The sequence below is a fragment of the Alexandromys fortis genome, unplaced genomic scaffold (genome assembly GCF_014885135.2).
Source record: "Alexandromys fortis isolate MF-2015 unplaced genomic scaffold, M_Fortis_MF-2015_v1.1 scaffold_54, whole genome shotgun sequence".
Lineage (NCBI taxonomy): Eukaryota > Metazoa > Chordata > Mammalia > Rodentia > Cricetidae > Alexandromys > Alexandromys fortis.
The window spans coordinates 4,944,387-4,969,003 of NW_026067958.1; the positions used below are offsets into that span (position 1 = coordinate 4,944,387).

Sequence of the window (24,617 nt, forward strand, 5' to 3'; positions counted from 1 at the left end):
TGCTTTCCTTTCTTTCCTCCTAACCATTCCATGTACTCCTCTTGCTCTTTATCAGATTCATGGACTATTTTACACTACTTATTGTTTCATGGATATATGTACATGTATATATGCAACTTTATTTTTAAAGTATGGTATAGTGTGATACATTTTTATATCAGTATATACAAGGCTTATTGTTTTATTTATATTTATATTATTATTATTGTTTTGTCAAGACTGGGTTTTTCTGTGTATCTCTGGCTGCCCTGGAACTCACTTTTGTTGTAGAATACATTTTAAGGTGTGTTACATTTGTTTATGCTGTGGAACATCTGTTTTAGCCATGCAAAAATGTGTTTCACACTTTTATATTGCATTTGTTTAACTCTGTGAAGCTATTCTTTGTCTAAAAACAGCTGATGATGTAATAAGATGGCCAACAGTTAGACAGGAGAAAGGATAGGCAGTCCTGGAAGGCAGAGAGAAAATGGAAGAAGAAATCTGAGGAGAGAAGGAGCAAGAGAACGAGAGGATGACTCCAGGGCCAGCCACCCAGCTACATAGCAAGCTACGGGAGCAAGATGTAAAGAAAGCGATACTGAAAGACAGAAAATGAAAGTCCAGAGGCTAAAGGTATATGGGTTAATTTAAATTGAGTAAAGCTGGCTAGAAAGAAGCTAAGCTAAGGTCAGGCATTTATAAGAATAAGAACAAGCCTCTATGTGTATTTATTTGGTAGCTGGGCCACAGCCCCTCAACCCCCAAAAAAGACCAAAGAGCAAAGAGTAAGAATAATAAGAGTAAAAAATGACCAACAGAGGCCTGAAGAGATGGCTCAGAGGTTAAGAGCACTAGCTGTTGTTTTTTTCCAGAGGTCCTGAGTTCAATTCCCAGCAACCACATGACGCCTCACAATCATCTAGAGTGAGATCTGGTGTCCTCTTCTGGGGTGTAGGCACAATGCAGACAGAAAACTGCATAATAAATAAATAAATAACCAACCAACAACGTTTTGGTGTTCCAACGTGGAGCTAGAGTAAAAGAAAATCCAAATACAGGGCTCTGTCTACTAGGCTGACCTCGAACTCACAGAGCTCTGTCTCCCTCTGCCTGCCATGCTGGGATTAAAGACATGTGCCACCACCGTCCAGCTATGCTTATTATTTTAAATAGCTGCATTTCATTACATGTTTGAAATTATAAGGCTTTACTATAAAGATTTAGCAGGCAGTTTTATCAGACAAGTGAATTTGTTGTCTACTCATTTTAGACTGAACTAGATATGACTTACTTTGAAATTAAAACTGTTATCCTCAATTCAGATACTATAACTTTTTATTGCTAACAATCACCATATAGTGATCCATTTTATAAATTTAAAAGGACACACAAAGAGGTAACATGCTCAAACGTGCTGATAACGTGAAAGAAGCTAAGATTCTCCTTTTACTGAATGAACTGAGAAACCACGGTGTGCAGGGGAAGAGTGCATGTGCGTTTGCTTTGGATTTTAGTGGATATTAACTCTGGAGCCTGAACTGTGTTAGAAAGTCCTCCAGAGTATTCTTGAGACTGTTTTCACATATAGTTATATACTGTGTAAGTTCACACACAGCCATTGAAATGATTTTCAATTCATCCTTTTGATTACATGAAGTAATGAATTTTTCAAAAATAGATGATATTCTACTCCCATAGTGGTTAGTTATGACAGGTATGCTCTGTATTCAATTTATCACCAGTAATGCAGGGGTGCTTCGTTGAGCGACGTTATGATCTCTCATAAGCTATTGAGAAAAATAGTCGACAAATATGAGCGCAGTCACTGTACTCTTCTAGGTTCCTGTTGCTTGATACTTGTGAATATTAAACACTCGAAACGGGGCTAGTGCCGCATGCTGAAAGGATGGTAGTGAAGTCACTGAACTAAACAACATACCTCATAAAGTTTAATTTTGCTTTTGCCTTCTTTTAAAAAGGACTAAGAAAATATTTTAGTGTTTTACATTTCTATTGGACAGTGTTGTACCAAATACCAGGAAAATATGCCCAATTTAACTACAGAACTGCATTTTTTTGTTCAAAGTGTTTTCATTAAATTATGCTGGCACTAGGGCTAATATTAGATGATTGAAGCACGGCACATTCCTTGTGGGACTGATGCTGACCCTGTCCTCATCCCACGACGTGTCCTCTGTCCAGGAACCACGGCTCCCGATAAAGAGCGCCATACTTCTGCTCAGCTACAGTTTAACTTTTGCTTGTGATATATGACTTGGAGCACATTTCTTTCCTTGTGGATGACTGACGGCTTTCTGGTAGTTGTGAGTCAAACCCGAGCGAGACAGATACAAGACTTCCAAGCTCACCTTCCACGTTCCTCATCTGTAATGCCACCGCAGGTTTAGGTCACCATTTCTCTTCTCTCTGGTAGTCTCGTCACAACACTTCTTATTGTATGGGAAGAGAACAGTGTATGGACACTCAACAGTGTCCGATATGTGAGACGCTATCAGTAGCAGAGGCAAACACTCTTACGGAAGCAGCTACACTCCTCCAGTCCCCTTTCTCTCTCTGGGCATGCGCAGACTGATCCAGTTTTGGACCTTGCTGTCCGACTGGTATCAGTCTTAGCTCCTGCCCGTCTTACCTGCCTCGAGTTTCTGGACCCAAGTGTTCTCTTCCGCAAAATTAAAATATCCTGATTATCTATAGAACTGTGGGAACAGATGATGGATGGTGAAAAAGAGTGGTCTGGAACAGCAGCAGTAACAGTATGTTGGACATCATTCTTTGGGTAGTACCATTGCTTTCTTCTTACTAGTAGACATGTATATTAAGGTTTTTTGTTTTGTTTTCTGAGACAGGGTAGCTCTGTTGTCTCCTGTGTCGCCCTGGTTGTCTTGGAACTTGATCTGTAGACCAGGCTGGCCTTGAACTTGAACAGAGATCTGCCTTCCTCTGCCTCCAGAGGGCTGGAATTAAAGGTGTGTACCACCATGCCCAGCTCAGTTAAAATTTAAAACTAAATTAATTTAATACTTTGTTTTTACTGAGTCCTGGATAGAATAAAGACACAGGCTTACTCACTAAAAATTTGAATTCTGGTGAATCTAACAACTGATGTCTTAAAATGACTTTTCATATCACAATTTCATATTACAGGTTGTTTGCATAAGAGGGCAAACCTTGTTCTGTAATTGAATAATGTTCTGAACAGGTTCACTTATCTACAAATTTTCTTGGCAGCTCACTCTAACTGGCTGTGTTGGCATGTTTTCCTTCCTCGGTGGTTTGTGTGTATAATTCAGTGAGGTATGCTAACAGTTCTTACTGCATGGTATCTACAGAAATGTGGGTAAAAGGTGGTGACTCAGATGAACATGGCAGCTGCAATTTTCCTGTTGACAAAACCCCACCCGTAATTGCGACCTTCTCTTCATAGGTGAGAAAGTGGAAACTGCTGTTTTTCAAATATCTCTTCCACTCATTTATTAGAAACTTTCATTAGGGTTTTAAATAATATATTACTTTGTGCTTAATCCGCAATTTAATGTTTATATTTCTGTTCAACAAGAAAACTTTTATCTGTGACATGTGGGACATCACAGTGCAGCAAGAAATGAGTCTGAGCCAGTGCTTCAACCCATGGCAAGCTCCACGGGAGCTCGGATTACTATTATTCAGGGTTGTAAACAGGATTTGCACATTTAAAGCTTTTCTTGTGACTAAGGCTATTAATGAGACGGCTGAGGGGAAGAAGTTCATGTTAGTGTGGTGAAGGAACGTAGTGAAGTGTTTGGGCATCATTTTTAAGAAACAAATCTGTAGTTTGCATGTCTGGCATCTTGTCAAAACCCTCTCACCATTATTGCTAACTGTGAAAATTGACTTCACCTAACAGAATTATTTAGGGCACCTCCTTTATTCCTGCTCATCCCAAGTCCCTTTTTTGTACTTTTTTTTTCCAGAATAAAACAAAAGAATGCATGTTGTCACTCCCACATGTGCAAGCATCCTAGGGCACTGTTAGACACAGGGCAGCGGACAGATGATTACTGTTTAAAACAACAAAATCCCAGGTGCAGTAAAACTTCACTAATTAACAGAACGCTAACTAATAAAATAATTTGACATCCAAATTCAGAATTCCACAGAAGGTAGTTTCTTTCACTATGTTAAAGAGAGGCAGAAGCTTATCTTGTACAGCATAGGGGAATTTTGAACCGAATTTAGCCATAAGTAATGTGAACCCTGTAAACTTCACAGTGTGTCAGCATTCACATTATTGCCTGACCTCAACCAGATTTTGATAAACAGGTGGAAGTATAATATTCTTGACTCCTCTGATTTAAGCTACTCAGGCTTAAAGCAGAAGGAGTCCACTTTGCTGACACACTCCAAGCAACAAGAAGTTGACCTCAGAGATTCAATTTCATTTATTGAACAACTGAAGATTGGCTGGACACCTTCAAAATAACTTGTAAATCTGATTTTTAAAGCTCAGAGGGTTGGTTTCTTTTCTTGGTTGTTTGGTTTTAGTGACAAGGTCTGCCTTTGTAGCTCAGGCTAACCTTGAACTCAGCTTTCTGGGTGCTGATTCTTTTAAAGTAGCTGCTACTTTCATGAGTCAAAATGACACTGCCCTCTTCTCCCCCCTCAGGCTTCAATAGAGTTTAAAAAATAATTACAGGGCAGCATATCTGGGATATTTATTTTGCGGTTTCCTTTTTGAGATTTGGAGATTTGTAGGGGTCCAACAAATACATTAAAAATTCCCTCAATTATATAATTTGGAATCTCTATCCATCCAACTATATTCCTTCCATTAAACCATAAGATCTGAAAAAAAAATCCTAGAAAATACTCCCTAGTTCACCATCTTTGCTTAACTAATTCAAGTAAGAAACAAATGAGAATTTAGGTAGAGGAGGCGAAGAATACAGAAGGAGAAATCGTGATGTCAAATACAACATGGAATTTAACTTAAAGTTAGACATAGAATTTCTTTAAACTTATTAATAAAACTGATATTTCTCTTTTCAATGACATGAAATTTCTCACTGGATACCACACCACCAAACTGAATCAATAATTACGTATTAGCAGGAGACTATGGCCATAAAATTACCATCTCACAGCACCCGCCCGCCTTCTCTGAGATTATGAAAAGCTAAAAAGACCTGTTCACCTGTTCCTAAGAAGTTGCCACACAAGGTTACTTCATTAACACAAAAATAATATTTTAATTTTAAAAGTCCTATGATGTGTAAACCCAGTAAGTCCTTAAAAAGGAAGATTTACAGTCTTCCTTTGAGCTGGTCACTTTTGCTTACCACATACCTAGGAGGCTGGGGCGGCTCCCTTGAGTCATTGGGTATGAGGTTATAAATACTCTCGGAAGTGCAGGGTGGGTCCATGGCCACCGAGGATTCCTTAACAACTACTCAACTTTTGACTCCCTATCCCACTGTCTCTGATCCTTTTCTCGCCGCTTTTTTCTTTTCTTGCTCTCTTAACAAGGAACTAAAATTTCTCTTTCGCATAATAATCTCCCTTTGACCCTTTCATAGCAACTCCTTTTCGGGAAGAACCTATTCTGCTCCTCCAGAGACTGCCTAGCGTTGTTGACCGCGTGGTTGCTGTGGAAACAGTTGCTAGGAAACGGGCAGCCTCGGGCTGGTTCTCTCTGGTCCCTGTTTTGTAACTCCCCCTGCTGCCTGAGAAATACTTAAGGACGTTCCTGCGCCTTTGGGAAAGACGACATGAAAATAATACCCCCACCACCACTCATTTTATTTTCTTTTATTATTCGGTGCATCTGGGAAGAAAACTTCTACAACAGGGAGCATTGCTAGTGCGCAGGCGTCACACAATAGTCTCCAACACGCGGGCCGCGCCCCTGCGGGGGCGGAGCGAGCGGCCGGGGGAAGGGGAGGAGCCGAGGGCCAGTGGGCGGGACTTGTTGGTCACGTGGCCGACCTAGCGGCGCAGTCGGCGCAGACGCAGATGCAGCGACTTTGGGGCGGGCGGGCCGGCTGAGGCTACCTTGGCGGTGCCGAAGCTGCTTCTCTTTCCCCTTCCTCTCCCTGGTCTTCTCTGGGTGGTTTACTTGGTGAGTTAATGAAGGAAGAAAGAAAGGCTGGCGCGGGTCGTTGCCCTCATATCCTTCCTTCCGTCGCCCCCGATCGGCCGCGCGAGGCCATCCACCTGTCGCTCCGGTCCCCGCGGCCCGCCCTGTGCTCCACTAGGTCTCGGGAGCGCGGGCGCGAGTGCGAGCCTGCGCCAGCAGGACCAGCTTTTAGAAGAGGGCCTCCGATTTTGCCCAGGTTTCAGCCCCCGCCCCATCCCCTTTTGACATTTCTTTTCGCTCTCCGAGAAGTGCTTTTATTCCTTTTTGAGCCATTTGCTCTTCCGTTCATGCTTATGCACTAGTAACTGCACGCTCATTTAGAAGCCTTGGCCCCAGCCACACTCTGTACTTTGGGAGAGAAAATCCGTAGCTCTGAATCCACTGGGAAGGTGTCCAGCAGGGAAGTCGGAGCGCATCTCTTCTGCAGTCCTCACTACCTAGTGGATGGGTTAACCGGCCTGGTGGCTTCGGGAGCTTTTCGGTTCCTACTTGGAAGGTTTCGCTCAATGCAAATCCTAATCTGAGACTCCTGCTAAATTTTACTTTATAAGAATAAAGAATAAATTTAATTTTCTGTTTTTTGGTTTGATAGGATTTAATTTTTCTGGGTAGTCCATAGTTCAAATGAATGACTTGGAGGAAAGAGTCTCCTTATTTCACATCAGATTGAGTTTTTAAGAAAAACGTTTTGTATAAATTTAGGTATAAACAGAGATTACCCATTTTTGCCTTGGAAAAAATGGTTGCTCTTCTTTTTGTTTAACATGTATAGAACAAAATTCTCCAGGGGAGTTTGCTCCTGTGCTTGCTAAAGTTTGAATTATGAATTCATAGAATTAATCAACTTGCTAGTCATTAGCCAAGACATATATACCTTCCTGACCTCAGGATTGAACCCAGGGGTTCAGCTATGCTAAGCCAGTGGTTGGAGGCACCAGTGATGCGCCAAGGCTTATATTTGTTCTAATTGGAAGGAGTCGATATGTGGGAAAAGATGTAAGAATGCAGCCTTCAATAAAGGGAATGGCATAAGCTAACTCACATTATTCATATATTAGATGTGTTAATGTCCTGTTTGCTCAAGTTTATTTATAATCCCCCAAATCAATATCTGACCACACATTTTAGTCATTGGTGAGCTTGCACATGGCATTGGAAGTTTTGAATGTGGTACATGCACATTCTCAGCTGAAGTCAAAGGTGTTGGTTGTCTTGTTTGGGGTTTCAGTAACAGATGCTCTTTTTACGTTTTGTTTGGTACCACAGGTTCTGCATTCTCATGCTTTCAGTGGCCACTCAGACAGGGCCTAAACTGAGTACCCAGTTGCTCTATAGTGATTCCAAGTATGAAGAGGCTGGTGTGTTTTACAGAGAAAACAGGTATGCCAAGATGAGTTTCATTTAGGCATCAGTTAGAGTGTCCCTGGCTTAGTTCATAGTAACTAATAAGCAGTGTATGTAATGTCATTGAACAGATATGCATATGGAATAACATTAGTATAGTCATTCATTGGGAAAAAGGATTGAACCTAAAGGCTCGTAGGAATCCACCCCGGCATTTCACCTAAGAATGAATAGCGAGTGGCCTTGCACACCCGTTCAGGGAGAGAGGCGGCATTGTAACACCTAACTCCGGAATGAGAAGCAACTGTAGTGAAGACCCAGTTTACAGTTGAGAATTATTCCATCTTCTTTTGTCTTTTAATTAGCTTACCTGGGGCAGAGAGGCTTCAAAGTTATTTTCATGACTAAATATTACAAAACAAAATTTAGCATGTAGTTTACAGTTTTTCTTTAGCAAGGGTTCTATTGGGCTTGTCACGGCGCTTGCTTGCCTTCTGCTAGCCTGAAGAGAACATTTACTGTGAAATGATGCTGAAGCAGAACTTATACATTCAACTTTTTAATAGTCTTGTTTTTACTTTGCTCTCCCAATGTCGTTTGGAAAAGGGAAATGAGATAAGGTTTAAAATGGGAGCTTGGGGGAGGTGTGGCCAAGAAGACTGGAGAAGATAAGGGAAGTTAATATGCTTGTGTTTGCTTTTCCACTGTCTGCTCTTTATGGGATGGATATCAAGCAATCAATGTAAAGTTGAATCAAACATGGAAGATTAATTGTCCATGAAAACAATAAAAACAAACCAGCAACTCAGGTATTTCACAGTCCCGGGAGTGTGTGTGTGTGTGTGATGTGAGTTGTTTGATGCATGTGTGTACCTGCGAGTGTACCTGTTATAAATAGATTAATTATGCTGTTTTGCACAGTGTCCTTAAAAGCAGGTAGTACTAACCACAGGGTACCAGAGTGCAGTTTTATAAATTACTGAGTGATTTAAGTTAAAATTTTCTCCAGCCTTTGCTTTACTCTACAGAGTATATCAGAGTGCATGGCAAAATTGTTTGTGACTTAGGGTAAGCACCATTGTTCTCTCTGAAAATTTATAAATGATATGCTTAGCCTTATCTCTGGATAATCCGGTTTGGTTTACAGATTCTTTGATAGTTGTCGTTGACTGGCAATGCTTATTATTAATATTTTTGTGCTCGTCACCAGAATATACACTTTGAATTTATCACAGACCTGTTTCAGTAGCTAAGATGTGTATGTGGGTGGCAGGGGCTTGCAGGCTTTTCATGGTAATTTGGGTGGATAAGAACATCTGAAAGAACAATTTAGGTCCTTATTTCATAGCTTTTAGTTCACTGGTCAGCCCCTCATTAAACATCTAATTAAATGACTAAAATCACATGTCACTGTGAAAGATTTTGCAGTTATTATTATTTGGTTATATTGTCTTTTATTGTATATGTACGAGTGTTTTGCTCACATAGATAGCTGTGTATCATGTGCCTGTCTGGTGTCCAGAGAGGTGAGAAGAGGGTACCAGATCCTGGGAACTAGATTGACAGATGGCTGTGAGCTGCTGTGTGGGTGCTGGAAATCAATTCCAGGTCCCAGGCAAGAACAAGTACTCTTCCCTTCTGAGTCATCTCTCCAGTCCTGGTTATGGTTATGTTGTCTTTTATTGCTTAATGGTAAAAATGCCTTCTTTGTTGTTAGCAAAGTTCTTTGCTGTTATACTATAAATGTTGCAATAAAGAAAAGCCCAATATCTTAATCATTCGGTAATAGATGGATTTACAAATTTCAGGTGCCATTTTGAAGTATTTATGTATGATTTTATGATACTGTATAAAGTTGTGATTAACTTGAAATTTTTTTTCATTGTAGACCCTGCTTTCTTCAAAGATTGGCTTTGCCTTGGTCTTGCTAGACTCTTCATCTGTGGTTCCTGTTATTTTGTGTTTATACTTCAATGGAGTTAGACACAGCAGCATACAAAGTCAGTGGGCAATGAATTCTTTCTCTTGATAGGTCGAAGTGCTTGTAAGTAAAATTCAGAATTAACTTTTTTAAAAATGGTCTGAAGATTTTATTGCAAAACAAAGTTTAGGTAGTATCAACAGCAGTATACTGTTAAAATTTTTTTATAGTTTTCTACTTAATTTTTGATATAGTTGACTGCATATTAGTTCTATCAGAGAGCATGCCTATAAATTTATATCAGTCAATTTAAGAAATATTGCAAGCTATTTAGTTAAATTTTATTATAGGAAAATATTTGATATCTGGCATGTTTTGCTTTAAGGATGAGTACATTTCCAAAGGCAGGTGCAGGATTGATGCGAACAATTGTAGATCATGTCCATATGCCAAAAAAAGTTTTCTTTTCATCGCTGAATATCCTCATGAGTTTCTTTACTTCTCTGAAGTCTAGAATTAAGTCTTACCATTAACGATGATTACAGGAACATGAACGGAAGTGAAGGCCTCATTAATTAGTCTTTATTCATTTTGGCACATTTTCCATTTCACTATGGCCTTTTAAAGGCATCGAATATAAAAATGTCAACGTGATCCTCAAGAGTCTGCAGGTTAAAGACACATAGGGAAGAAAAGGGCACATGTGGAATTGCAGCTTAGAAAATTGTTTATGCATCTTATAAGCAAGTGTGCTTGTTTATTCTAATTTCCTGTTGTGGATTTTATGAGAAAATAATAAATAAGGATAGTCTATCAACATGATCATCAAGACAAGTTGAATATTAAGAGTGTGTCTCAGCTTTTATGAGTTGCAGGTACTTGTTACTACAACTGCACATTTTCTCCGTGTGTGTTATAAGCCAACAAATCGTGACCCTGTCTTTGTCACAGTGCTCCTACAAGGAAGAGAGATGGCAGTGGGACTTACTGTGTCTATGAAGACGCGCGATAGGACATTTTCTGAATAAGATTTCTGCTGTTAACATTTGCTTTGTATCGTACTGGGAGTCATACATATTTTTTTTAAAACTTCATTTTATTGGTGTCTTGAAATTTGAAAAGATATTAACAAACACTGTGTGTTTTTTCTGACAACCAAATTGACGTAATAGTAGAAGAGGGGCTGGGAGGGAGGGAATGGGAGAGGAGAGGCAGAAGGGATGGGAAGGGGTGGAGGAAGGGCAATCCGAGTTTAATGAAAGCATGATGGAAATGGCTCAGTGTAGCCCATTGCTTTGTGTAATTGATATGTCATTTTATTAAGAAAGGTCGTATACAGTGTATCTCGTATAATACTTCTTAAGTGTCAATCAGTTTGAAGTATTTTGAACGTCTTATGAAGGCATGAATATATTCAATTCTATCGGGATTTTAACCATTTCTTGAAATAAGTAACTAAATGTCTTTATGTCTTTAAAGGGTCTAAAGTCAACCCTAGGTTGGCTCGGGCAGAAAAGTGGGAAGAAATGCTGAACTTTACCAGATGTCAACATCTGAAACAGATAACGCAGAAGTGTTTTTCTAGTGCACCGGTTAACGTGCGGACTCACACGCAGCGCTTGCTCTCACAGGCCTTTGCATATGCAGGATCAGGGAAGTCATGGCACTCAATCCACTCTCTTGTTGGAGACAAAAATATTATCCTGATGGGGCCTCCTGGTGCAGGGAAAACGACAGTAGGCAGAATAATAGGTCACAAGCTAGGCCGCTGTGTCATTGACGTGGACAGTGACATCCTTGAGAAAACCTGGAAGATGAGCGCTTCTGAAAAATTGCAGGATGTTGGTAATGAGCAATTTTTAGAAGAGGAAGGAAAAGCCGTTTTAAACTTGTCTGCATCTGGAAGTGTGATTTCCCTCAGTGGGTCCAATCCCATGCATGATGCTAGTATGTGGCATCTGAAGAAAAATGGGATTGTCGTGTACCTGGATGTGCCTCTAGTGGATATAATCAGTCGTCTGAAATCAATAAAAGTTAGCAGGATTGTCGGTCAGAACTCGGGAGCATCTATGAGAGACTTACTGCAGCACAGAAGACTGTACTATAAGAAGTGGTACGACACGCGAGTCTTTTGTGAGAGCGGGGCTTCCGCTGAGGAGGTTGCAGACCGAGTGCTGGATGCGGTGAAAAGATACCAAGATGTGGATTCAGAGACATTCATTTCAACAAGGCACATGTGTCCTAAAGACCTTGACAAGAAGCCTCCACCAAAATACTTCAGTGAAGCTGTGATTGAGGGATTGGCTTCTGATGGCGGACTCTTTGTCCCTGAGAAGGAGTTTCCAAAATTAAGCTGTGGGGAGTGGAAAAGCCTAATAGGAGCGACCTACATAGAGAGAGCGCAGATACTTCTGGAAAGGTGTATTCACCCTGTGGACATACCTGCCACCAAGTTGGGAGAAATGATTGAAACTGCTTACGGGGACAACTTTGCCTGCTCCAGAATTGCCCCTGTCCGGCACCTGTCAGGCAATCAGTTCATCCTGGAGTTGTTCTATGGGCCCACGGGGTCCTTCAAGGATTTGTCTCTACAGCTCATGCCTCATATCTTTGCCTACTGCATCCCACCAAGTTGCAATTATGTGATCCTTGTAGCTACTTCAGGAGACACGGGGAGTGCAGTCTTAAATGGGTTTAGCCACCTTAGTACAAACGACAAGCAAAGGATCGCCGTGGTCACATTTTTTCCAGAGAATGGAGTTAGTGATTTTCAAAAAGCACAGATAATTGGCAGTCAGAGAGAAAACGGATTGGCAATAGGTGTCAGGTCAGATTTCGATTTTTGCCAGACAGCTATAAAAAAAATATTTAACGATTCTGATTTTACTGGCTTTCTGACTGTGGAATATGGAACAGTCTTAAGTTCAGCAAATTCTATAAATTGGGCTCGGCTGCTTCCACAAGTAGTTTATCATGCATCTGCCTATCTTGATCTTGTTAGCCAAGGGTTTATTTCCTTTGGAAGCCCAGTAGACGTTTGTATCCCCACAGGAAACTTTGGGAACGTGTTAGCCGCAGTCTATGCCAAGATGATGGGGATCCCTATCCGGAAATTTATCTGTGCCTCTAATCAGAACCACGTTTTGACGGATTTCATAAAAACTGGACATTATGATCTAAGGGATAGGAAATTAGCACAAACCTTCTCACCATCAATCGATATTCTCAAATCTTCAAACCTGGAGCGACATTTATACTTGATGGCTAACAAAGATGGACAGTTAATGGCAAATTTATTTAATCAGTTAGAGAGCCAGCTTCACTTCCAAATAGAGAGGCTGCTGGTCCAGAAGCTGCAGGAGGACTTTGTCGCGGACTGGTGTTCGGAGGGAGAGTGCCTCGCAGCCATCGGCACTACCTATAACACGGCAGGGTATATTCTGGATCCACACACGGCTGTTGCAAAGGTGGTTGCAGACAAGATGCAAGACAAAAGCTGCCCGGTGATCATCTCATCGACAGCTCACTACTCAAAGTTTGCACCCGCTATCCTGCAGGCCCTGAAGATTAAAGAGCTCAACGAAACGTCATCAAGCCAACTTTACTTACTGGGCTCATACAATGCATTACCACCTCCTCATGAGGCTTTGTTAGAGAGAATGAAACACCAAGGGAAGACAGACTACCAGGTTTGTGCAGCTGATGTGAACGCCCTGAAGAGCCATGTGGAAAAGATGATCCAAAATCGGTTCATAAGGAAGTCTGAGTAGAGTATTTTTCTTGGCAAGAAGCAAAAATAAATCTTGAGCGTTGGTTGGGACTACAGTAGCGTTTTGTTTTGTGTAAATGTTTTGTGTGCATCTGTTGGAAATCCAGCGCCCTGACCCCTGGGCCTGACCTTCCACCTGCAGTGACCCCCAGGTCCTCCAGAAGAGACCTTCCAGCATCGCCTCTGGAACCTGGTGCTGTCGAGCTTCATTCTCTGCTTAGGGGGGATATGGCAGCTTCTCCACCCCCACTTCTGAGAGGAACAAATACTGGTATCTGGCTTGGCATTTACAAATCTTTAAGCACAGTTAAGTACTGCATCTATAGCCTTTTACTGTTTGTTGTTCAAACCGTTTGCTGCTTGAGATAGTTAACTCCCATAGCAGAAACAGGAAGTTAGTTCATTAATATTGGAGCCATCTTTTTTTTAATCACTTCAAGCTCCAGCTTGGACAGTGGTTGCTTACATGTCTCCACCCTGTTCAGTTAGAGTTGGCGGACTGTTCACTACCCTTAGAATATTTGTAGTTAGGCTGAGGAAGTCTGAAAGTCGAGTCAGCATTTAACTCTAGGGTGTAGCAATCAACAGAACTGTGGAGTAGTATACAGAAATAAAATCATCTACTTCAAGAGGAAGGGGTTCCAAAATCAGTAATGTTTGAAAGTTTTAATAAAAGTACAATGATAGACAACAGCTTTTCTATATTATTCAAAGTCTATTCCTATTTGCCTAAAATTTAATAAACATTTTGAGGCACCTAACTCACTCAAAGCAAATGCTTAATGTCCATTGCTGTATAGTGGCAGTGATTTTTAACTGCTCTGTGTGTATTTCCTGAATATTTACTTTCTGGATTACAGGTTGTCACTGACCTGCAGTGTCTCCACCACAAGACGGTATTCCCTGCAGAGTGTCTTTGCTGATGACGTTCTGCATCTAGTTAGCTTAACTTAATTTGAAAATTAAAATGATGAAAAATATTAATAGTTTTAAAGGGCAAGGGGCAATTTGTTTTGCAAGTTTGAAATTAAACCAATTTGATTTTAGCATCAGATCTCTGGCTTGGCTTTTAAAACATAGTTCTACAACCTGTCATGGAGGCTGGGAATGGCCCTGGTTCAATGCTTGCCTAGCGTGCACAGAACTCTGAGTTCCAACCTTAGCACATAGGAAGGTAGAAATAGTGCTTAAAAGACATGTTAAGCTACATAGTTTGAGGCCAGTCTGGGATACATGAGATCCTGTTTTAAAAAAATGCCAGAAATGAAAAACCTGAAGCAGTTTATGATGATGGAGTCGCAAAGCTCCAGGTGTTTGTGTATACAGTCTATAATTTCAGAACATTTGCTTCCATGGATAGAGTTAGAGAATTATCCTAATGCTGCCGTGTGCATAATAATGCATTCTTGGAAATAATGGGATGACGTTAAAATGCTTGATTTTTGGACTCAACGACTAATGGAAGAACACATGGCGTCTGCGTGACATACAACAAAGAATAACCACAAAATGTGTGAATAAATAAAAAGCAGGTGGTGCGGCCAGGTGGGGTAGAACCGAGCAGAAAAAGGACTAAGGTGTGGGTGTGGTGGCACACACATGTGGTCCCAGCACCGGGGAAGCTGAGGCAGGAGGACTGCGAACTTGAGGCCATGTGCTACATAAACGAGCTAACAAGAGGAAACATTGCTGTAAGGCAAGCAGGTTCCACAGAGATGGAGTCCTGGGCGCAGTTTTTGGAGCAGGCAATGGAGAGAAAATGCCGCTGTCTGCCTGCTTTGCTCTCGCTTGTGGGCTTGTGTCTAAATGGTTACCTCGTGTCTCCATGTGGTGTGTGGTTTTCCCATCACCCCTCAGCTTTTCTTTTTGTGTTTGTTTTGAGACAGGGTCTCACGATGTAGCCCTAACTAGCCTGAAATGCCCTATGTCGAACAGGCTGGCCACAACCTCACAGATCCTCCCGCCTCTTTCTCCCAAGTGCTGGGATTAAAGGCGTGGATCAACACCGCCCGGCTCAGCTCCCCTTGCATAGGGTGGATGAACAGCAGTGTTTGTACCCTCTCCCGTGTGATTGAGGCGGTAGTCATCCTTTCAAGGGCTTGCAGCTGAGCCTTGTGCCCGGTTTCCTTCACCTCGGGTAATGTGCTTCATTCCTCTCCTGTTTCCTCAGCTTCTCCTGGGAGCCTGACTTCCTGTGCATTTAGATGCTCCTTTCAGAGTTTCGCATTCAAAACAAACCTTGCCAAGCACCCACACTTCTACCCAACTAAGCTTCTGCATGTTCTACCCAAAATGTAGTGCTGCCAAAGGCTATGTGATCCCCTGCTCTCATCCCCACTGCCGTGTGCTGCAGGGTGGGTAGTGAAGCCTGAGGTGCTCGAGTCTCTGGGGTGGAGAGCAGAGACTGCCCCTCTTAGCATTTATTCCTCCTCCTAAGAAGTAGCTATCCCAAAGGTCATGTTAGTCAGCGTGTGCGTGCGTGTGTGTGTGCGCGCGTGCGTGTGTGTGTGTGTGTGTGTGATATTTGCTTTGTTTAGTTTTGAATTTATTTATTTATTTATTTATTTATTTATTTATTTATTTATTTATTGAGACAGGGTTTCTCTGTGTAGCTTTGGAGCCTGGAACTCACTCTGTAGAACAGCCTGGCCTCCAGCTCACAGAGATCCTCCTGCTGCTGCCTCCCAAGTGTTGAGATTAAAGGCGTGCGCCACCACTGCCCAGCGAACTTCTTCAATTTTATGTAAATAAAATCATATTGCATCATCTATTTACTGCAGCTGAACAACTTTAAAACTATGACGGCCAGATGAATTAAGGTATGGCTCATTGACTTTCCTTAGTATAAAATAATATATATATATAATATGTAAATATCACAATATGCTTACCAATTTGTGAGTGTTTTACTAATTTTTCTCTATTCTTGTATCCAATGAGTATATCATTTTGTAAAATTCTAATAATGTGTTTTATCTTGACATTACACTAAGAATGTATATATGAAATTATTTTACAATTTCATGCCTACGGTGTATTTATAAGACTTTGAAAAACAGATAAGAATTTTTTGTTTTGTTTTTTGAAACAGGTTTTTCTGTGTAGTCCTGGCTGTCCTGGAACTCTCTCTGTAGATCAGGCTGGTCTTGAACTCAGAGATACCTGTACCTCTGCCCCTCCTGAGTATTAAGATTAAAGATGTGTGCATGACCACTGGGCTACAAGTAAGGTTTTTAATTGTGCATTTTAGAAATTATAAAATGATTTAATCAAAATAAAGTTAAAACAGTTCTGTATGATGTTTTAGAGTTTAAAAGTTAGCCACTGGAAAATCATGGATGGTGCAGTGTTGCCCTAAATCCACTGGGACACCTAGTTTATAATTCAGACTGCTTGTTGTCACCACAAAAAAAAAAAATAGATTTTATGTCACCATCAAATCCATGAAATGTTATCTGCTTTTGTTTTCATCTAGTAACATAAATGAAATCTAGATATGAAGTAATCATTTTGGGGGGCTCCATCTACACTCTAATTATTAAAGTCATTAGCTTTATCTCTTCGATATTTTTTCTTAAAAGTAGATTGTTTCAAAGACAAACTTGTCACTTAAAGCAAAGCAAAGAAGTAGCAAATGTAACAGAAGAGAGAACCGTCCAAGAGAAGACATCAAGCAATATTTTGATAAAAGTAAAGTAGGTTGCTTCCTGCTGAAGTTTGCTTTTGGTTGTTAGCTGTCTTTAATTTGTGAGTCTGGGGGCTGGAGAGATGGCTTGGCTGTCAAGTGCACTGGCTATTTTTCCAAAGGACCCAAGTTTGATTGGCAGCACCCACATGGCACCTCACAACCATTTGTACCTCCAGTTCCAGGGATACAGTCCTCTCCTGGCAAATGCAGGTACCGGGCATGTGCCCGGGGCACAGACATTCATACAGCAAAACACGTTAAAATAAATGTTCTAGGAGACATGATGACATACGTGGAATCCAAAGCTTAAAATTTAAGTGAAAGTTAAATAGGCAAATGGGACCGGAGAAAACATGGCCCAGAGTGTGGTATGTAGTGTTCATTTTGAAACAAAGGGTGTCTGGAGTTTTGAAGATGAGGCTAGGAAGGCAAGATCCGTTTTGATTTGATTTCTGAAAGCTATGTGATGTCACTGAGGAAGTTTAAGTTGAATACTGTAGTCCTTTTTTAAAAATTACTTTATGAGTGTGTTTTGCTTGCGTCCTCAGAGGTCAGAAGAGGTCACTGGGTTTCCTAGCACTGGAGTTATGGACAGTTCTGAGCCACCATGTGGCTGTTGGGAGTCGAACCTGGGCCCTTTGCGAGAACAAATGCTCTTAACTATTGAGCCGTCACTCCAGATCCACCATAACCCTTTTATTTTAGAGAGATCGTGTTGGCTGCTAGGTAGAGGTAGAGGAATTAAAATTTACAGGTCCAAGACCAATTAGAAGGCCAGAGCCTGGGCCGAAGCGCACAGCCTTTCTCTGCCTGTCTCCTGTCTTCATATGCTGTCCCACCCTCCTCCCAGCCTTCTCTCCAGCACGACCACTTCTCTATGGTTGCCATATTCCAAAAGCAGAAATAGAAACTGTAAGGCTGACTAAGGCATAGGATGATCCAGAACACCTCTCCTACTGCACTGTATGCTTGCAGCAGCTGGCAAGTCCAGTTAGGTTCAAGGTGTACAGAAACAAGTTGCCCCTTGAGAGTGGAGTAGCAGAGTCACACAGTAAAGGAATGCTGGATGAGGCCATCCATGGGCCGTTTTATACACTCTAACACAGTTATAACAAGGGGGCATTACACCAGGAAGACAGTTCCTCGTTCATGATTTGAGAATTCTAACACTAATAATGTTGATTCCCATACCTCATAGTATTTGATCATATGGCCTTTCTTTATTAAACAGAATTGGGATTCTGTCTTTCTTTGGTGAAGATTTGCCATGCTTAAGTTCAGAATATACACAAGTTCATGCCGTTTGTTAACCTCCCTTCAAAGCTTCACCAGAGGACTCCACTGGCAAAGCCTTTGCTAAGCAAGATGAGGACCTGAGTTTGATTTCTAGAACCTGAGTTTAAAATGCCTGGAGGGTGATGCATGCTTATAACCCCAGTACTAGAGGCAGAGATGGATGAGTCCCAAAGCTTACTGGTCTACCAGCCTAGCCTTCTCGGTGATTTCTGGCTTAGTAAGAGACCCCATCTTAAAGCAAACAAAACCAACACAAACCAAGATAGACAGCACCTGAAGAAAATTGAGGCTCACCTGACCTTCACACATGTGTACCCACCCCCACATGAACACACACACACACACACACAAATTAACAAGATTGTACAGTGGTTTTTGTCAATAATTATGAGCATGATTTTAATGGCTTCAGAGTAGTTTTTATAGCTACCCCTTAATATATGTTATCCCTGCTCTACTGTCTAAAGCTACTTACATGGCTTTTGGTCATCTATTCATGACAAACTTGTTGACGTGGAATTCTTAGATAAAGGTTATGGCATTTAAAATATGTTTGTGATCCTCCCGAAAGGACCCTATCTCAGCCTTCTGGTTCCCATGGCTTTGGTGAGGGACAGTGTTTGTCTGGGCCACTGTCTCTTTGTGTGGAACATAACTCTTTACTATCTTTTTGAGAGTTTTTGGTTTGGCTTTGTTGTTTTGCTCTTGTCTTTTCAGCAGTTGCATGGTGTATCTAAGCATGGCTTTCTATGTATTCATCTTGGAGTTTTGTAAGCTGCTTGAATGTAAGTTCTTTCTTTCACACATTTTGATAGGCTTCTGGTTATTCACTGCTTATCTGTCTCAATCTCTTATTGCTTTAGAATTTTGCTTACCTGTGACTTATATAAAGGTCCTGCAGTACCTTTAATCCTAGCAGTTGAGAGGCAGAAGCAAGAAGATCTCTGAGTTCAAGGCCAGCCTGATCTACACTTCTAATTTCATTATTTTAGTGGAATTGCCATTGCCATTTTCTGCATGTTTATCTTTTATGTTGAAAAAGGAAGTAATGTTTATTTATTTGTCAATGATGAAAGTTTATTGTTTAAATTTTCTTCTTTGATAGTTTGATCCATGTTTACAATGTATTTACATACTAATCACTCCAACTCCTCCTGGACACACCCCACATTTTCCTTCCAACTTCGTGTTCTTCCCCTTTCCCTGCTCTCATGTATGTTTGTGAGCACACACGGGGTTAGTTAGTGCTAACCAAATGCACATGGGTGTGGCGTCATCTGATGGAGTCTGAAAAACCTACACTCCCAGATCCGTCAGCCGCCAGTAGCTCCTCAGCTAGGTGTGAGAATTCATCCTCTTAACCCGTCCATGTTGGAATGTTGGCTGGCTTCACTAGTGCAGAGAGATGCGGCAGGGCTGCTTTGCGGTCCTCCCTGCCCTCTGACTCTGTCATCTTTCTGCTTCCTGCTCTTTAATGTTGCCTGAGCCTCGGCAGAGAGGGGATATGATGTGTCTCCTCTGTGGCTGAGCACTCTGCAGTCTCTTATTCTCTGCACAAACTGTAAATCACTGCAAGAGGAAGCTTCTCTGATGAGGGATGCGAGAGAGCAGCACTACCCTCTGAATCTAAGAACAGACATTTATAGGCAGTTAGATACTATGTTTATCCATCGAAATAGTGCCTCTCCCCTGGGCCTGACCCCGAGCCACGGGTCCTACCATCTTCCCCCATAAATTCACTCCTCCCTCATCCAGTGGTCCCTTTTTAGTTTCCCAACTTTAAGGGTATTTTAAGTGAGACACACAAAATCAAAGATGCAAAGCTAGGATCCACCTGCAAGAACTGGTGGCCTGTATGTGCCTCTCTTGTCTGGGTTACCCGTCTCAAGTCCATCCATTTATTGGCAAATTTTACTTTTCTTGTACTTTGGTATTTCTCAAAACTATTGAAATGTATTTAATTTTTTTTTTTTTTTTGAGACAGGGTCTTTTTATGTTACCTTACCTAGCCTGAAGTTCTCTGTATAGACCTCAAGCTCATGGAGATCCACCCATTTCCTGCTCCTAATTGCTGGGATTAAAGGCACCACTACTCTTGATTTTGTAGTCAGTTATGAAAACATTCTCTATGCATGTTTTCTGTCACTGAGTTACTTGTTCCGTCCTGGGGTTTAATTTGGGGGATAAGATTTCTGTTCTTTGCCACTTTATGGGAAGTAAATATGTTGACATGATTTTAAAGTATATTTTAGAATTGGTGAGATGGCTCTGAAGGGAAAGGCTCCTGTTGCCAAGACTACTGACTTGAGTTCAGTGGCCAGGACTCACTTGGTGGAGGGTGAGAACTGATCCTGTAAAGTGTCCTCTGACCTCCACACACATGTGTGTGAGTGTGAGAGCCCACACAGAAACACACAATGAATTGATGAATGTAATTAAAATTGTTTAAAATATTTTAGTACTTAAGAAAATAATTTTGGAAAAAAAGGGAATACTTTAAGTTTAGATAGGTTGTAAAATATTACCATAAAAAAATACATTGACAGAAACCTTTTCCTACACATCCTGAGGATTCATCAAAAGGCTACTGTACTCAAAATTTAGTTCCTACTATGAGAAGTCTAAGATATTAATAGAAGGTGTTATATTTGGGTGAAAAATTTCGGAATTTACCAACTGCAAGTTGATATGAGTTTTAGGCCCAAACAGTAGACTCTTACTGTGTTTTCTAACAAATTAAAACAAGATTTTTTTTTTTTTTTGTAAATCTCAGAGTCACTGGCCCTGGAACCAGCGACAGTTTAAGAGCCAGTTATGCAAATCTTACACTTTAGAAACCATGAAACCCGTTTTTCTTCTATAAATTTAATCTGAGAATGAACATAGTCTTAGCAGGTTTATTCATGGATGCTAATTATTTTCACATCCCATTCTTTTTATGACAAGGGTATTATTATATATCAGCAGCAGGATAAGATCCCGGGCAGTTACTAGAAAATGCTGGTCTGTCGTTCTGTCTGGTCACTCATATTTAATTATTCAAGACTGGTCATGGGTAGGAAAAGAATGGATAGTTCAATTAACAAACTCTTGTACCTTATTTTGACTGAAGCCTTCTTCCTTGTCTGATGTGGGATTTTCCTCTGTATGCTATGAACACTGTCTTAGGCCTGCACAGGGCAGAATAGAGGTGTGGGGGGGGGGGGGAACTAAATTGAATGCTGGGAGAAAGAAGGCGGAGTTGTGAGATGCCATGTAGCTGCCAGAAGGGAAAGATGTGAGCTGCCAGCTGAAACCTTGCCAATAGGCCACAAGCCTTGTGTTAAAATATAAACTAATAGACATGGGTAAATTTAAGATATGACTTAGCCAGAAATATGCTTAAGCTATTGGTCAAACAGTATTGCAAATAATATAGTTTCTGAGTGATAATTTTGGGACTGAGCAGCCAGGAACTAACTAGCAGCCTCCCACTACACTTTTCAAACCTTGGTGCAGTGGTAAGAAGCAGGGTAGTTGGCCTAACATCTTTCCAACCATATCCATTCCTTTGTCTTTCTCAGAAGTATTGGCAATCAGTGAGACATCTCCCTACCCCGTTCCCCTGCCATTAGAAGAGGCACCAAGTGGGAAGTGGGAAGCAAAGCAAGGGTCTGAGTAATGAATCCCTTAATTCAAAGATAGACTTGCCTGGTTATAAAAGGGAAGAGCTTGAACTTCAGGTTTGGATTTTGTATTTTCCTTTTCTTGGATACTTTTCAACCATCTTTTATTTTAAATAATTTTTTTAATTTATTTGTTTATATATGTGATTGTTTGTATATATGTCTGTGTGCCATATGCATGCCTATGGAGGTCAGGAGGTGGCGGTGGACTGAGGTATAGACTGTTGTAAGCCACCATGTGGGTGCTGGGAATTGACCCTGGACCCTCTGTAAGAGCAGTAAGTGCTTTTAGCCACCAAGTCATCTCTTTGATGCTACATTTTGACAATCTTAAAGACTACTTTCTCCTTTTGTTTTATGGTAATTTTTTTGTTTGCTGGTAGTTTTGGCTTGGGCACCTGAAAAGCAGCAATGGAAGCAAGTCGTTAAGGTCTCTGCAGCTTCCCTGCCGAGTATACACAGCACAAAGGAAAGCACACATAATGGAGTTGGTTAGGCCATATTTCATTGCTTCATACTCATAGATTATTCTCCTGGACTGTATTTGTTACAGTTTCTGCCTTTTATCTCTGGATTGCCTTACATATTTATGAAATATTCTTCAAGGTCAAGTCCTTGAACCTCCCACACCCCAACTCCACACAGCAAAAAACTCTATAATTCTGTTAGTACAAATGGCATCCCACAATTCCCCTGCAAATCTTCTGTGGGAACAATTAGGGAAGTCCCACAGCTACGTCTGCCTCTCCCATGAAACCGCAGGCCATGGGGTGGAAGTCAGTAGAGCGGTATTAGCAAGAAAGGAAGAAAAGCGCTGAGAGCATATGCTGAGGACTTTTAACTGGAAAATGGAAAAACTATCACAGAGAAAAAAATGGCCGCGGTTTAGAGGCAGTCTGAGCAGGACTGTTAGAGCCCATCTCCATCCTGCCTGCAGACGCCACATCATGTCGAGGCTCACACGTCTAGTAACATGGAAAGGTCGCATAAGCTTATAGGAAGTGACTGGGAGTGAGTTCTGAGTCTGAGCATTTCGCGGAACAGGATAGGCGCAACACCACGTGGGTTTAGGCCCACGTAAAGAAGGATAAGCCGAGAAACAAGGAAGCTGAAGCCTAGTCAGTCAGGGTCCTGACAGCAAACAGAAGTTGCTGATGAGAAGCAGAGACCCACACAGGCTCCGTTTGTGAGCCAAGATCTCAGGGAGCTGCTCTCAGCCCTCAAGACACTTCAAGCGGTATGATCAGGCTAAGATTTCAAGGCAGGCTGGGAATCAGGGAGACACAAAGGCTTTTCCCAATCCTATCTTAGATGATGGTTTCCGGTGGTAAAGAAATTTTTGTATAGCTTTGTCCCAATGGCTTTTGTGTTGTTGTTTTGCTTTTTGAGACAGGGATTTTCTGTATAGCCCTGGCTGTCAGGGAACTCACTATGTAGAAAGTAAGACTGGGATCCTGAGTGCTGGGACTAAAGGAGTGTGCCACCACACCCAGCTCAACAACCCCGTGATTTTGAGTAAAGATCAATTTTTTTTTCTGTTTTTGTTTTAGATTTTTTTTTTGTTTGCTTGCTTATGTGGATATATGTATCTGCATGTGTGTCTGCACAGTGTGTATGAGGACCCAGGGAGGCCGGAAGAGGGCAGCTAATCCCTGCTGCTAGAGCTGTAGGTGCTTGGGAGCCACCCAATGTAGTAATCAAACTCGACTTTCTCTGCAAACCATTCTTAACTGGACCGGACTTAGAATCGTTTTGGAGATTGGTAAGGCAAAGCTCTGGACGTGTGTGGAGGACTGAGTGAGAGAGGAGAACTCACCCTGAAGACAGGAGGCACCATCTCACCGGCAGGGCGCCAGGACAAGATAAAAGGGGGAAGCCGAGAGCCAGCATCCCTTTTTCTTCCCGCTTCCTGAAGTGCCACCATGTGACCTGCTCTGCTCTGCCATACCCTTTCCCATCGCGGTAGACTAAGGTAGACAAGCTGAGCCAAAATAAGTAAATCCACATTCAACTCCGTTTGCTTCCCATGCTTGGTTACAGCCATAAGAAAAGTAGTGAATCTACTAATGAGCAGGGAAAGATATGAAACATCTTTATGTCTCACCTATAAAATGAGGATAATAAAAGCTATAAATGGTTAGAAAAGTACCTTGCACATAGGGCAGGCACTCAGAACAAGCCAAACCTATAGCTTGTTCTCTGGGGATTCTCACAGGTCCCTGGCAGTCCCCAGCAAGGAACTCAGTACTCTGTTAGCTGCTGGGAAAACTTGATAAGCAAAGTACACAAGGTTTCAGGGGAGAACAATGGAACTGGATTTGGAAATGGGGGTAAGGATGTATAGGTCGACACCAAATGGTAAAAATGAATGGCAAAGAGAAGAAAGCAAGTGGAACAAGATATCAGAGAACATTAATTCTATCAGCTAAGGTGTGGAAACGGGGAGTGAGGTGCATCTTGGGCAGACCAGCAAGGGAAATGACATCATCAGAAGAATCATGTGATGGCAATGACAGGAGCCAGTGGAGCTGAGCTGAGCAGAGGGGACAGCGAGACCCAGGATTAGATGCCTGAAGTTGTGGAGAATGCCTTAAAATGACACAATGGTGTCACAAACAACAAAAAGATTTCTATAAAACCAACCCTCCCTATGACAGCTGGATAAATGTGATAACCCTGGGTGGTTGCAGAACTACCCAACAGTGAGGATTTGCTGGACCAAAGCTCAAGAGGGGCCCTGAAGAGATCCAATCACTGTGTCATAGTTGCCCTTCGGGGTCTTCTATCTTTTGTAGCTAAGCAGAGATTTTTCAGATTCA

At 41.5% G+C, this 24,617-nt stretch overlaps 2 protein-coding genes and 1 long non-coding RNA gene across 9 annotated transcripts in view; 2 read left to right on the forward strand and 1 right to left on the reverse strand.

Moving 5' to 3' along the window:
• Positions 1-5,682, reverse strand: part of Enkur (enkurin, TRPC channel interacting protein) — a 23,506-nt gene extending 17,824 nt beyond the window's left edge. The window contains exon 1 of one of the 3 annotated variants that reach the window (XM_050152623.1): positions 5,326-5,655. In XM_050152623.1, coding sequence (XP_050008580.1) covers positions 5,326-5,402 — 77 coding nt within the window. In that variant the 5' untranslated portion in view covers positions 5,403-5,655. Of the gene's footprint in view, positions 1-2,351; positions 2,520-5,325 lie in introns of those variants that run through there. The other 2 variants (XM_050152625.1, XM_050152624.1) reach the window with 2 other exon arrangements.
• The window catches only part of LOC126507836 (uncharacterized), a 177,673-nt gene that overhangs the window by 126,757 nt on the left and 26,299 nt on the right, over positions 1-24,617 (forward strand). The window lies entirely within an intron of this gene.
• Thnsl1 (threonine synthase like 1) lies at positions 2,615-13,205 on the forward strand. 5 transcript variants are annotated; one of them, XM_050152619.1, is made up of 5 exons: positions 5,956-6,097; positions 7,382-7,495; positions 8,194-8,268; positions 9,348-9,503; positions 10,860-13,205. In XM_050152619.1, the coding sequence occupies exon 5, from the start codon at positions 10,907-10,909 to the stop codon at positions 13,148-13,150; it is 2,244 nt and encodes a 747-aa protein (XP_050008576.1). In that variant the 5' UTR covers positions 5,956-6,097; positions 7,382-7,495; positions 8,194-8,268; positions 9,348-9,503; positions 10,860-10,906; the 3' UTR covers positions 13,151-13,205. The 5 variants fall into 5 exon arrangements, with proteins under 5 accessions (XP_050008575.1, XP_050008576.1, XP_050008577.1 ...); XM_050152620.1 differs by lacking the exon at positions 8,194-8,268; XM_050152618.1 differs by lacking the exons at positions 5,956-6,097; positions 7,382-7,495; positions 8,194-8,268 and adding an exon at positions 2,615-2,779 and having other exon boundaries at positions 9,348-9,459.

Excerpts from the sequence above, each read along its gene's own strand:
- Thnsl1 (XM_050152618.1), top strand. The coding sequence starts at position 2,759 with ATGTTGGACATCATTCTTTGG. Across the intron at positions 2,780-9,347 it reads TGTTGGACATCATTCTTTGG|ACCCTGCTTTCTTCAAAGAT; the intron begins GTAGTACCATTG and ends TTTTCATTGTAG. Across the intron at positions 9,460-10,859 it reads TAGACACAGCAGCATACAAA|GGTCTAAAGTCAACCCTAGG; the intron begins GTCAGTGGGCAA and ends ATGTCTTTAAAG.